This window comes from Acanthochromis polyacanthus, chromosome 3 (assembly GCF_021347895.1).
Source record: "Acanthochromis polyacanthus isolate Apoly-LR-REF ecotype Palm Island chromosome 3, KAUST_Apoly_ChrSc, whole genome shotgun sequence".
NCBI lineage: Eukaryota > Metazoa > Chordata > Actinopteri > Pomacentridae > Acanthochromis > Acanthochromis polyacanthus.
Window position 1 is genome coordinate 879,688 of NC_067115.1, and position 15,247 is coordinate 894,934.

A 15,247-nucleotide genomic window follows, 5' to 3' on the forward strand; every position below is an offset into this window, starting at 1 on the left:
AAGTTCAGATGGTCGTAAATAATCAGTAAAACTTTATTAGTCCTGAAGATAATTCAACGACCAGATATTACTCAGAAAAAACAAACATAACATCAGGAAACACCGGATCTAAAAAATAAAACATGAAGAACTGAAAGATTTCAATCCTGCAAACCACCCAGTCCAAACTATGAATGAAGAAACCTGTTCAGTCCAGAACTTTTCTGTCCGCAGAGCTACAAACAGAGTCCCAGAAGGAAGAAGGAGTTTAATAGAATCGCGTTCTGGATCAGAATGTTCAGTTTAAACGGGTCCTTTCTTCACGTTCTGGATCAGAATGTTCAGTTTAAACGGGTCCTTTCTTCACGTTCTGGATCAGAATGTTCAGTTTAAACGGGTCCTTTCTTCACAGTTCTGAATCAGAATGTTCAGTTTAAACGGATCCTTTCTTCACGTTCTGAATCAGAATGTTCAGTTTAAACGGGTCCTTTCTTCACGTTCTGGATCAGAATGTTTCAGTTTAAACGGATCCTTTCTTCACGTTCTGGATCAGAATGTTCAGTTTAAACGGGTCCTTTCTTCACGTTCTGGATCAGAATGTTCAGTTTAAACGGATCCTTTCTTCACGTTCTGAATCAGAATGTTCAGTTTAAACGGATCCTTTCTTCACGTTCTGGATCAGAATGTTCAGTTTAAACGGATCCTTTCTTCACGTTCTGGATCAGAATGTTCAGTTTAAACGGGTCCTTTCTTCACGTTCTGGATCAGAATGTTCAGTTTAAACGGGTCCTTTCTTCACGTTCTGGATCAGAATGTTCAGTTTAAACGGGTCCTTTCTTCACGTTCTGGATCAGAATGTTCAGTTTAAACGGGTCCTTTCTTCACGTTCTGGATCAGAATGTTCAGTTTAAACGGATCCTTTCTTCACGTTCTGGATCAGAATGTTCAGTTTAAACGGATCCTTTCTTCACGTTCTGGATCAGAATGTTCAGTTTAAACGGGTCCTTTCTTCACGTTCTGGATCAGAATGTTCAGTTTAAACGGGTCCTTTCTTCACGTTCTGGATCAGAATGTTCAGTTTAAACGGGTCCTTTCTTCACGTTCTGGATCAGAATGTTCAGTTTAAACGGATCCTTTCTTCACGTTCTGGATCAGAATGTTCAGTTTAAACGGATCCTTTCTTCACGTTCTGGATCAGAATGTTCAGTTTAAACGGATCCTTTCTTCACGTTCTGGATCAGAATGTTCAGTTTAAACGGATCCTTTCTTCACGTTCTGAATCAGAATGTTCAGTTTAAACGATCCTTTCTTCACGTTCTGGATCAGAATGTTCAGTTTAAACGGGTCCTTTCTTCACGTTCTGGATCAGAATGTTGATCCAGCCGACGTGTCTCCAAAGTCCCGGTTCCAGCGGACCAACAGGTCCAGAGTCTGAGGACCGACGCTGCTCCTGATCTTCTGAAGAGAATCCATGAAGTCGTGAAAACTGATGTCTCGGACCTGGAGAAGAGAGTTTAGAATATTATGGGATGTTACGTTTCCTTCGTTTTCTGCAAACATTGGATATATTTTAGTGGTTCAACTCCACTGATTCATTCTGCCTCACATTCCTTTTTTCCACTAACTTTGGCTTGATAGTTTTGGCTAACTAAAACTGGTGATGAAGTTAGTAAGATAAAGTTCACAAGCTGAAATTAGCAAACTAAAGTTAGCAAGTCAATGTTAGCAAAATAAACTTAGCAAGCCAGTTTTAGTGAACCAAAGCTAGCAAGCCAAAATTAGCAAGCCAAAGTATGTGAGCTAATGTTAGAGTTAAACTTATCAAGCCAAACTTAGTAAACCAAAGTTAGCTAGTTAAAATTAGCTAACAAAAGTAAGCAAGCCAAAGTTAGTAGGCTAAAGTTAGTTAGCTAAAATTAACAAGCAATAGTTAGCCAAAGTTAGCTAGCCATTGTTAACGGGCCAAAGCTAGCAGGCTAAAGTTATTGTACTGACGGAGGATCCTGTGGTTCTGGTTCCATCCGCTCTGGACTCACCTGGCTCACCTCCATGCTCCTCACCTGTTCTGGAGGAAGTTCTGTCCAAACATACAAAAACAAGAAGAACCAATGAGAAGAGAGTTGTTCATTAAAACAGAACAATCCAGGAAGTGATCTCACCTCTGATTGGTCCCAGAGCTGCATCTTTAGCCAATGAGGCGAGGTCGCTGCCGGAGTATCCGTCTGTCAGTCTGAGCCAATCAGAGTTCAGCATTCAGTCACACAAACACAAGTTTTTTTATTTTTATTTTTTCACACAAACACAAGTTCTGACAAAATACTACTTCCTGTCCGGCTACCTGGCCAGGTGTTTAAGCTCTCTGATTGGTTACCTGGCCAGGTGATTCAGCTCTCTGGTTGTCAGGTTGTTGCCGTGTTTCTGCAGCAGGTTGTCCAGCAGCTTGACTCGGGTCTGAAACAGAAACAGCTCTATGAACCCGAGACATTTCCTCACCTGCAGCGCCCCCTGGAGGCCGGACTCACCTGCTGGTCAGGTAGAGCCACGAACACACGTTTAGCAAAGCGCCTGCAGACAAACAACAGAAAAAAGCAGCTCAGGTGTGATGCCACCTGCAGGCAGAGAAAAAGAATTACAGGAAAACCAAAGCTTAAAGAACAGAAAACAATCATCGGGTTTTCTACGTCCTGCTGGTCCTAGAACGTCTCACATGTTCCTCGAGGATCAGACGGAAGATGAACCAAATCTGAGCTTCAAATTAATATTTCATCAGAATCACTTTCATCTACTGGAGCGAATGTCTCCTCATAGTTCAGGAGGTTCTCAGTCATCAGGTCCTGGAGATGGTCGGACCTTCAGGAAGAACCAGCTGGAGGTTCTGAAGACGTTTCCAGAATTCCTCATCCTGTAGATGTTTTTCTATCTCCATGTTTCCCCTCTACTCTGCTCCTCATCTGTAGATGTTCCTCCATGCTGGATGGATCTCCAACAACCTGCTCCTCTGTTCTCTGGTTCTGCTGCTTTTATATTATTGGTTTGCCTCTCAGTCTCTCTGAGGAAACACTGCCTGCAGTTCAACCTAAAACTCTCTGGATGTTTGGTTCCTGGAGAACCAGAACCAGGAGGAGGAAGGTTCTGGTTCTAGAGGATCCGCTGCAAACAGTTTTAGAGTTTGACAGTTTTTCAATGAGAGGAGGTAAAAAGAGATTCTGATGAGATATGAGGATGCGATGCGTTCACAGACCCACCAGAAAGTTGAAAATCCAACAGTTCTGTTTTGTTGAGACTCCAGAGGTTCTAGACTCCAAATCAGTAGCAGAATATTTCAGACCTTCTCTGGTGTCCACTATCTGACCTGAGAACAGCTTGGTCCAGCTCCTGAGGCCTGTTGGTGGCTCCCATCACCAGAACCCGGTCGGCGGCATCTGACTGCACCTGGAAGACGTTTCTACCGTCAGCGTTTGTTGTCGGTTCGTCTACTTGATGTTTGTGTGTCGATAAAAGCTCACCCCGTCAAACTGGATCAGGAACTCGGTCTTCAGGCGTCGGCTGGCGTCGTGTTCACCTTCCCTCCGCTTACACAGCAGACTGTCCACCTCGTCTGGACACAACCATGGCACAACACCAACACAACATTAACACCATGTCAACACAACCACAATAGAACCACAGCAGACTGTCCACCTCGTCTGGACACACAACGTCAACACAACCATAATACGACTACAACTCAACCGTGATCATTTCTGTCCATAACTGTGATCATCAGTATTGTGGAGCTGAAAGAGGACCACATTAAAACTGATGGATGGTGTGTGTAGATGATGGTGTGTGTAGACCAGGGGTGGCTGAACATTTGGTCCAGGAGCTCCACTGAGTTCTAAAGTTCAACAGACGGTTGATGTGAACTAATATAAATGACCCGTTAAAGACAGACCAACACATGATGTTGGTCACCCTGGTCTTTTCTCCAGTCAGTTTGGTTGTTCTCAGGACAGATCTGAGGCGTCCATCAGTGATGTTCGTCACACTAAACGTCTGCTCACATGTATGTACATCTGTCTTCTGAATGTTGCCTCAGGGAAGGGTAAAAGTCCTCCAGAGCTGAACTTCTCCTTTAAGACTGACCAGTTCCAGCAGCAGCTCCTCAGGCGCTGGTTCTGGGTCTGCTGACGAGGGTCCGTCCTGGCGCTGACTGGTTGCTAGCGTAGTTAGCGTGCTTGGTGGAAAAGTGCCAGCTGATGTTGTGTTCTTTAAAAACCGTAACGTTTCATTTGAAATAAGACAGAGCCTTAGAACGGACTTAAAAGATTTAGCTGTCCGTCTTTTCTGTGGTCCACTCATTGCTACAGAAGGGCTCAATGCTGCTGCAAAGTGGATGAAGAGAAAATAAACCAACAAAAGCCACTTGTGTCTGGAGGGCGCCATCTAGTGGGGTGAACAGGAACACCGGCAGGAGAAGGCCAAATAAATGTCTTCACTGTAATTCTGTCAATTCTAACATTGACCAAATTACTTGGTGGGCCAGACAGAAAAGCCCAAAGGACCAGAGTTTACCCATGTCTGGTCTAGATGATCCTGGTTTCTTCTTCTTCCATGACCTCTAATAGTTCTGACCAACCTCCTACCAACACTAAAGTTAGCCCACAATGACCTTTTTAAAGTTTATCTGGTGAATTATCAGGAACCAGAACCACATCCAGGAAACCTATGATTGTTTCTACGGTTCTAAACTGTTCACACTAGGATACATCCCATAATACTGATGACAGACACACAAACCAGGTCAAGAGAGAAACGTTACCAATGAAGATGATGGATGGCTGCAGCTCTCTGGCCACAGAGAAGAGAGCTCTGACCAACTTCTCTCCTTCACCCACCTGGACACAGGTAAGACCTTCATCATCATCACCACCATCCTCCTCATCACCATCCTCATCACCACCATCACCATACGTACGTATTTGGAGGTCAAAGTTGCGGCGCTGATGTTGAAGAAGGTTGTTTTGGCCTCGGCTGCTACAGCTTTGGCCTGCAGACAGAACTCATGAATTAATTAATTGTGCCTCTGACTGAAAACATTTATTGATCTGATCAGAGATGAACTTACCAGCATGGTTTTGCCGTTGCCGGGCGGACCGAACAGAAGGAGTCCTCTGGCTGGAGCACGTAGTCCTGTAAAGAGCTGCAGAAGAAGAAACTTCAGGATTCATCCGGTTCCTCTAGAGCTGAGAACACCAGAGGTCTGTCGGTTCTTCCACTCACCTCCGGCCTCAACGCCGGCAGAACAACCATCTCCTGTAGCGCCTGCTTCGCCAGATCCTGACCGGCAATGTCCTCGAACCTCACAGACACACCGCTGAAACACAATCAGTACGGCAATCAGTACAGCAATCAATACAACACAACAATCAGTACGATTAATACCAAATGAACTTTTACTACAGCGAATGTCAGAAGCAGCAGGTGACAAAATAACAATGACACAAAACAACTAATAATAGCTGCCACATTAGCCTAAACAGCTACTATTAGCTGCTACATTAGCCTAAACAGCTACTATTAGCTGCTACATTAGCCTAAACATTTAATAGTAGCTGCTACATTAGCCTAAACAGCTAATAGTAGCTGTGACATTAGCCTAAACAGCTAATAGTAGCTGTGACATTAGCCTAAACAGCTAATAGTAGCTGCTACATTAGCCTAAACAGCTAATAGTAGCTGCTACATGAGCCTAAACAGCTAATAGTAGTTGCGACATTAGCCTAAACAGCTAAAAGGAGCTGTGACATTAGCCTAAACAGCTAATAGTAGCTGCTACATGAGCCTAAACAGCTAATAGTAGTTGCGACATTAGCCTAAACAGCTAATAGTAGCTGCTACATTAGCCTAAACAGCTAATAGTAGCTGCTACATTAGCCTAAACAGATAATAGTAGCTGCTACATTAGCCTAAACAGCTAATAGTAATCGCTACATTAGCCTAAACAGCAAATAGTAGCTGCTACATTAACCTAAACAGCTAATAGTAGCTGCTACATTAGCCTAAACAGCTAATAGTAGCTGTGACATTAGCCTAAACAGCTAATAGTAGTTGCGACATTAGCCTAAACAGCTAATAATAGCTGCTACATGAGCCTAAACAGCTAATAGTAGCTGCTACATGAGCCTAAACAGCTAATAGTAGCTGTGACATTAGCCTAAACAACTAATAGTAGCTGTGACATTAGCCTAAACAGCTAATAGTAGTTGCGACATTAGCCTAAACAGCTAATAGTAGCTGCTACATGAGCCTAAACAGCTAATAGTAGCTGTGACATTAGCCTAAACAGCTAATAGTAGCTGCTACATTAGCCTAAACAGCTAATAGTAGCTGCTACATTAGCCTAAACAGCTAATAGTAGCTGCTACATTAACCTAAACAGCTAATAGTAGCTGCTACATGAACCTAAACAGCAAATAGTAGCTGCTACATTAGCCTAAACAGCTAATAGTAGCTGCTACATTAACCTAAACAGCTAATAGTAATCGCTACATGAGCCTAAACAGCAAATAGTAGCTGCTACATTAACCTAAACAGCTAATAGTAGCTGCTACATTAACCTAAACTGCTAATAGTAGCTACTACATTAGCCTAAACAGCTAATGGTAATCGCTACATGAGCCTAAACAGCAAATAGTAGCTGCTACATTAGCCTAAACGGCTAATAGTAGTCGCTCCAAGAGCCTAAACAGCTAACACTGTTGCTACATTAGTCCCAACAGCGTAACTGAAGGTAACATGTCTCTCAGGTTCTTCTCACCTGTCCACGATCTCGTTGAGGATGAGGTCGGCCATCTTCCTGTCTACATTCTTCAGATGCAGTGAGTCTCTCCTGTTCTGCGGTGAATCCGTTGGGGAGCAGCCTTTAGCTCCACGGCGTCGTGATCTGCCCTGCAAGAAAAGAGCAACACCTGAGGGCGGACGACACACCTGAGGGCGGACGACACACCTGCAGCGCTACGACCACAACGAGGAGAACGCACACAAAACAATCACAGACGCACAACACCGACACGTGAAGAAGGAACGAAAGAAACAAACAACATAATAATAAACTAACCTGGAAACACACCTGAGAGTGACTGTGGGCGGGGCCTCGCTCCCCGGTGCTGTTGTGGGCGGGGCCTCGCTGCCATCGATGAACGGCCACTGAGGAAGACGAGGACGGAGATGAAGAATGAGGCATCTTCAGGAAGTGCTTTGCTTGGCCGGTTGGAGCCACAATAACAGACGGTTTCCTCCCGGAGACGGCGCCACCTGCTGACAGTCAGAGAGTTTCAGGTTGAACTGCAGGCAGTGTTTCTTCAGAGAGACTGAAATAAATGCAGCAGAACCAGAGAACAGAGGAGCAGGTTGATAGAGATCCATCCAGCATGGAGGAACATCTACAGATGATGGGTGGAGTAGAGAGGAAACATGGAGATAGAAAAACATCTACAGGAGGAAAAAAAAGCAAAAATACTACAATGGAATAAACGTGGCATGGCTCAAAAACCGTGAACAGAGGAGCAGAGAGAAATTTTTCAGAGGTGGTGAACATGGAATTAAAACACAGAAAATCACAAAAATAAGACATAAAATGAAAAAAACGAGGCATAAAACAACCAAAAAGAGAAGCAAAATCAAAAAAGAGAAGCAAAAAAACAAAAACAAGAAGTAAAATGACAAAAATGAGACCCAAAACGAACTGTTGGAGATCCATGCAGCATGATGAAACATCTACAGTTGATGAGCAGAGTAGAGAGGAAAAGGACAGAAAAACATCTACAGGATGAGGAGTTCATAGGAGAACTATGGAGCTCCTATGAACTCAGACCATCTCCAGGACCTGATGACTGAAAACCTCCTGAACTATGAGGAGACAGCATTAGCTCAGAGTTTAACATCTGACGAATCTTTCTTTTTTCTGGTTTCCATCGCTCTGAGTCCTGCTGCCAGAAGACGTCTCTGAGTTCTCTCTCCTTCTTCATGACGTTCTGGTTCCTCAGAGCTGCAACACTTTTCACGTACACGTCAGATTAATTCATGTTCCTGAGGACCAGCAGGTCGTACCTGAGCTCAGGTGGGCCGGATGGCAGGTGGAGTTTGTTCTGCTGGTGTGGATGGCCGCCTGAAAGTTGGACCTCGAAACCACCCCGACTACAAGCAGAAAGAAACACAAAAATAACCACACAGTTCATAGAATGAGCAGAAACCACAAAAAGACACAAAAAAACACAAAGAGACGCAAAAGAATCATAAAGAGACACAAAAGAATCACATAGAGACACAAAAAAACACAAAGAGACACAAAAGAATCACAAAGAAACACAAAAGAATCACATAGAGACACAAAAAAACACAAAGAGACACAAAAGAATCACAAAGAGACACAAAAGAATCATAAAGAGACACAAAAGAATCATAAAGAGACACAAAAGAATCACAAAGAGACACAAAAGAATCACAAAGAGACACAAAAGAATCACAGAGACACAAAAGAATCACAAAGAGACACAAAAGAATCACAAAGAGACACAAAAGAATCACAAAGAGACACAAAAGAATCACAGAGACACAAAAGAACCACATAGAGACACAAAAGAATCACAAAGAGACACAAAACGACCACAAAGAGACACAAAAGAATCACAAAAGACACAAAGTAACCACAAAGAGACACAAAATAACCACAGAGACACAAAAGAATCACAAAGAGACACAAAACAACCACATAGAGACACAAATCAACCACAAAGAGACACAAAACAACCACATAGAGACACAAAAGAATCACAAAGAGACACAAAACGACCACAAAGAGACACAAAACGACCACAAAGAGACACAAAACGACCACAAAGAGACACAAAAGAATCACAAAGAGACGCAAAAGAATCATAAAGAGACACAAAATCACCACAAAGAGACACAAAAGAATCACAAAGAGACACAAAAGAATCACAAAGAGACACAAAAGAACCACATAGAGACACAAAAGAACCACATAGAGACACAAAAGAATCACAGAGACACAAAAGAATCACAAAGAGACACAAAAGAATCATAAAGAGACACAAAAGAATCACAAAGAGACACAAAAGAATCACAAAGAGACACAAAAGAATCACAGAGACACAAAAGAACCACATAGAGACACAAAAGAATCACAAAGAGACACAAAACGACCACAAAGAGACACAAAAGAATCACAAAAGACACAAAGTAACCACAAAGAGACACAAAATAACCACAGAGACACAAAAGAATCACAAAGAGACACAAAACAACCACATAGAGACACAAAAGAATCACAAAGAGACACAAAACGACCACAAAGAGACACAAAACGACCACAAAGAGACACAAAACGACCACAAAGAGACACAAAAGAATCACAAACAGACGCAAAAGAATCATAAAGAGACACAAAATCACCACAAAGAGACACAAAAGAATCACAAAGAGACACAAAAGAATCACAAAGAGACACAAAACAACCACAAAGAGACACAAAACAACCACATAGACACAAAACGACCACAAAGAGACACAAAACGACCACAAAGAGACACAAAAGAATCACAAAGAGACACAAAACAACCACAAAGAGACACAAAACAACCACAAAGAGACACAAATCAACCACATAGAGACACAAATCAACCACAAAGAGACACGAAACAACCACAAAGAGACACAAAAGAATCACAAAGAGACACAAAACAACCACAAAGAGACACAAAAGAATCACAAAAAGACACAAAATAACCACAAAGAGACACAAATGAATCACAAAAGAATCACAAAGAGACACAAAACGACCACAAAGAGACACAAAGAATCACAAAGAGACACAAAAGAATCACAAAGAGACACAAAACGACCACATAGAGACACAAATCAACCACAAAGAGACACAAAAGAATCACAAAAAGACACAAAATAACCACAAATAGACAGAAAAGAATCACAAATAGACACAAAACAACCACAAAGAGACACAAAAGAATCACAAAGAGACACAAAAGAATCACAAAGAGACACAAAAGAATCACAAAGAGACACAAAAAGACACAAAACAACCACAAAGAGACACAAAAGAATCACAAAGAGACACAAAAGAATCACAAAGAGACACAAAATAACCACAAAGAGACACAAAAGAATCACAAAGAGACACAAAACAACCACAAAGGGACACAAAAGAATCACAGAGACACAAAAGAATCACAAAGAGACACAAAATAACCACAAAGAGACACAAAGTATCCACAAAGAGACACAAAATAACCACAGAGACACAAAAGAATCACAAAGAGACACAAAAGAATCACAAAAAGACACAAAATAACCACAAAGAGACACAAAAGAATCACAAAGAGACACAAAAGAATCACAAAAGAATCACAAAGAGACACAAAACGACCACAATTAGACACAAAGAATCACAAAGAGACACAAAGAATCACAAAGAGACACAAAAGAATCACAAAGAGACACAAAAGAATCACAAAGAGACGCAAAAGAATCATAAAGAGACACAAAATCACCACAAAGAGACACAAAAGAATCACAAAGAGACACAAAAGAATCACAAAGAGACACAAAACAACCACAAAGAGACACAAAACAACCACATAGACACAAAACGACCACAAAGAGACACAAAACGACCACAAAGAGACACAAAAGAATCACAAAGAGACGCAAAAGAATCACAAAGAGACACAAAACAACCACAAAGAGACACAAAAGAATCACAAAGAGACACAAAACAACCACAAAGAGACACAAATCAACCACATAGAGACACAAATCAACCACAAAGAGACACAAAAGAATCACAAAAAGACACAAAATAACCACAAAGAGACACAAAAGAATCACAAAGAGACACAAAAGAATCACAAAAGAATCACAAAGAGACACAAAACGACCACAAAGAGACACAAAGAATCACAAAGAGACACAAAGAATCACAAAGAGACACAAAAGAATCACAAAGAGACACAAAAGAATCACAAAAAGACACAAAATAACCACAAAGAGACACAAAAGAATCACAAAGAGACACAAAAGAATCACAAAAGAATCACAAAGAGACACAAAACGACCACAAAGAGACACAAAGAATCACAAAGAGACACAAAAGAATCACAAAGAGACACAAAATAACCACATAGAGACACAAATCAACCACAAAGAGACACAAAAGAATCACAAAAAGACACAAAATAACCACAAATAGACAGAAAAGAATCACAAATAGACACAAAACAACCACAAAGAGACACAAAAGAATCACAAAGAGACACAAAAGAATCACAAAGAGACACAAAAGAATCACAAAGAGACACAAAAAGACACAAAACAACCACAAAGAGACACAAAAGAATCACAAAGAGACACAAAAGAATCACAAAGAGACACAAAATAACCACAAAGAGACACAAAAGAATCACAAAGAGACACAAAACAACCACAAAGGGACACAAAAGAATCACAGAGACACAAAAGAATCACAAAGAGACACAAAATAACCACAAAGAGACACAAAGTAACCACAAAGAGACACAAAATAACCACAGAGACACAAAAGAATCACAAAGAGACACAAAACAACCACATAGAGACACAAATCAACCACAAAGAGACACAAAACAACCACATAGAGACACAAAAGAATCACAAAGAGACACAAAACAACCACATAGAGACACAAATCAACCACAAAGAGACACAAAACAACCACATAGAGACACAAAACAACCACATAGAGACACAAAACGACCACAAAGAGACACAAAACGACCACAAAGAGACACAAAACGACCACAAAGAGACACAAAAGAATCACAAAGAGACGCAAAAGAATCATAAAGAGACACAAAATCACCACAAAGAGACACAAAAGAATCACAAAGAGACACAAAAGAATCACAAAGAGACACAAAAGAATCACAAAGAGACACAAAACAACCACAAAGAGACACAAAACAACCACATAGACACAAAACGACCACAAAGAGACACAAAACGACCACAAAGAGACACAAAAGAATCACAAAGAGACGCAAAAGAATCACAAAGAGACACAAAACAACCACAAAGAGACACAAATCAACCACAAAGAGACACAAATCAACCACATAGAGACACAAATCAACCACAAAGAGACACAAAAGAATCACAAAGAGACACAAAACAACCACAAAGAGACACAAAACAACCACATAGAGACACAAAACAACCACAAAGAGACACAAAAGAATCACAAAGAGACACAAAACAACCACAAAGAGACACAAATCAACCACATAGAGACACAAATCAACCACAAAGAGACACAAAAGAATCACAAAAAGACACAAAATAACCACAAAGAGACACAAAAGAATCACAAAGAGACACAAAAGAATCACAAAAGAATCACAAAGAGACACAAAACGACCACAATTAGACACAAAGAATCACAAAGAGACACAAAGAATCACAAAGAGACACAAAAGAATCACAAAGAGACACAAAAGAATCACAAAAAGACACAAAATAACCACAAAGAGACACAAAAGAATCACAAAGAGACACAAAAGAATCACAAAAGAATCACAAAGAGACACAAACGACCACAAAGAGACACAAAGAATCACAAAGAGACACAAAAGAATCACAAAGAGACACAAAACAACCACAAAGAGACACAAAAGAATCACAAAAAGACACAAAATAACCACAAAGAGACACAAAAGAATCACAAAGAGACACAAAAGAATCACAAAAGAATCACAAAGAGACACAAAACGACCACAAAGAGACACAAAGAATCACAAAGAGACACAAAAGAATCACAAAGAGACACAAAAGAATCACAAAGAGACACAAAACGACCACATAGAGACACAAATCAACCACAAAGAGACACAAAAGAATCACAAAAAGACACAAAATAACCACAAAGAGACAGAAAAGAATCACAAATAGACACAAAACAACCACAAAGAGACACAAAAGAATCACAAAGAGACACAAAAGAATCACAAAGAGACACAAAATAACCACAAAGAGACACAAAAGAATCACAAAGAGACACAAAACAACCACAAAGGGACACAAAAGAATCACAAAGAAACACAAAAGAATCCCAAAGAGACACAAAAGAATCACAGAGACACAAATCAACCACAAAGAGACACAAAAGAATCACAAAGAGACACAAAACAACCACAAAAAGACACAAAATAACCACAAAGAGACACAAAATAACCACAAAGAGACACAAAAGAATCACAAAGAGACACAAAAGAATCACAAAGAGACACAAAAGAATCACAAAAGAATCACAAAGAGACACAAAACGACCACATAGAGACACAAAGAATCACAAAGAGACACAAAAGAATCACAAAAAGACACAAAATAACCACAAAGAGACACAAAATAACCACAAAGAGACACAAAAGAATCACAAAGAGACACAAAAGAATCACAAAGAGACACAAAATAACCACAAAGAGACACAAAGAATCACAAAGAGACACAAAAGAATCACAAAAAGACACAAAACAACCACAAAGAGACACAAAACAACCACAAAGAGACACAAAACAACCACATAGACACAAAAGAATCACAAAGAGACACAAAAGAATCACAAAGAGACACAAAATAACCACAAAGAGACACAAAACAACCACATAGACACAAAAGAATCACAAAGAGACACAAAAGAATCACAAAGAGACACAAAAGAATCACAAATAGACACAAAACAACCACAAAGAGACACAAAAGAATCACAAAGAGACACAAAAGAATCACAAAGAGACACAAAAGAATCACAAAGAGACACAAAACAACCACAAAGAGACACAAAAGAATCACAAAAAGACACAAAGAATCACAAAGAGACACAAAAGAATCACAAACACTCCGTACTCAGAGTCTCCAGTCGGTCTCTGGCTGCCTTCAGGTTAGCTTTCATCTTGTCCTTCAGTCGTTCGTTTCTCTGTCCTGAAACAGAAAAAACTCGTCTCAGTTCCGTCGGCAGCAGACGAGGTTCTCCTCTGAGAACATGTGAGGAACCGGTGGACTCACCTGACACCTGGATGGAGACTCCTTCCTCCAACTCTCTGATGCCCCGCTGGTACCAGCCCACCGCCTGCAGCTTCTCACCTGAACACAGACGACCAACACCTGAACTCACCTGAACACAGCACACATTTTTGAAGTATTCTATCGCATTTTTGGAGCTTTCTCAGCATTTCCTAAGTATTTTTTAGCCGTCTTTTAAATGTTTTTATAATTTTTTATCGCTTTTTTCAGCATTTTGTCTGTGAAGGTTCTGTCATCAGGTCATCTTAAGGTGAAGGGTTTAGTTCAGGCAACTGGACTTATTCTTGTCATCTTGAAGACGTTTCGTCTCTCATCCGAGCGACTTCTTCAGTTCTAAACAGTGGCGGCTGGTGAATTTTTCTCTTGGGGGGCGCACTTAATTTACCAAACCAAACAGCAGAGTCGGCAACACCGGAATACAAGGATTGATGTAAATTATGTTCACAGCCATTTGATGAGCTACGAGGGTACTAAGCACTACTGCTGAGTCTAACAGACAATTAAATGCACGTAAATGTTAGCAGCTGGTGAATTTGAAGTGTTTGATATGACTTGCTCCAGATAAGGTGTAATTGGTACACAAACCCTTAAAATCTCCCTTTCTATAATTAAACAAATTAAGAATGTATAAATATGCAAATCTATTTTTTACTTCAAAAGTAAAATAAAAAAACAATTCATTTTTCCAGCTTCAAAGAGGCCAAGTGCTTCTTCTGTCAACAACATATTTATATTTACATACTCAAATAAACAAAAACAAATCCATACCTGTGAAACCAACAAACATTGGACATTTTGTTAAAACCCTAACTATAAGGCTTAAAGCAGACAGTGCTTCTGTGAGCTGACTTTACATGAACAACCTGACATGACAATGAGAAAACAGCAAATCTGCAGATTTAAGATCAAAGCAATAAAAAAGTAGTGAAACCATGAGGCATGATACTGTGTATAACTGTGCATGTGACAAATAAAACCTTCTTATCTTATCTTAGGCTTTGAGCCCAAAGTGCTTCTGTCAACTAACATTAAATATTTACAATGAAAATAAAGAAAAACAGGAATTCCTCAGATTTCAGAACATGTGAAAATCAACAGGCTTTCAGTCTAAAGTGACACTTGTGTCAACTAACAT

At 40.3% G+C, this 15,247-nt stretch overlaps 1 protein-coding gene across 5 annotated transcripts in view; it reads right to left on the reverse strand.

Moving 5' to 3' along the window:
- Positions 1-15: 15 nt before the first annotated feature.
- The window catches only part of spast (spastin), an 18,686-nt gene continuing 3,454 nt past the window's right edge, over positions 16-15,247 (reverse strand). Inside the window, exons 3-18 of one of the 5 annotated variants that reach the window (XM_051946296.1) lie at positions 14,095-14,172; positions 13,936-14,010; positions 8,071-8,157; positions 7,091-7,278; positions 6,779-6,909; positions 5,242-5,335; positions 5,087-5,161; positions 4,937-5,008; positions 4,781-4,856; positions 3,486-3,577; positions 3,308-3,411; positions 2,502-2,544; positions 2,351-2,430; positions 2,139-2,209; positions 2,016-2,056; positions 16-1,479 (exon numbers count right to left, since the gene is read on the reverse strand). In XM_051946296.1, the coding sequence (XP_051802256.1) occupies positions 1,345-1,479; positions 2,016-2,056; positions 2,139-2,209; positions 2,351-2,430; positions 2,502-2,544; positions 3,308-3,411; positions 3,486-3,577; positions 4,781-4,856; positions 4,937-5,008; positions 5,087-5,161; positions 5,242-5,335; positions 6,779-6,909; positions 7,091-7,278; positions 8,071-8,157; positions 13,936-14,010; positions 14,095-14,172 (1,442 nt within the window). In that variant the 3' untranslated portion in view covers positions 16-1,344. Of the gene's footprint in view, positions 1,480-2,015; positions 2,057-2,138; positions 2,210-2,350; positions 2,431-2,501; positions 2,545-3,307; positions 3,412-3,485; positions 3,578-4,780; positions 4,857-4,936; positions 5,009-5,086; positions 5,162-5,241; positions 5,336-6,778; positions 6,910-7,078; positions 7,279-8,070; positions 8,158-13,935; positions 14,011-14,094; positions 14,173-15,247 lie in introns of those variants that run through there. The other 4 variants (XM_051946295.1, XM_051946294.1, XM_022214179.2 and 1 more) reach the window with 4 other exon arrangements.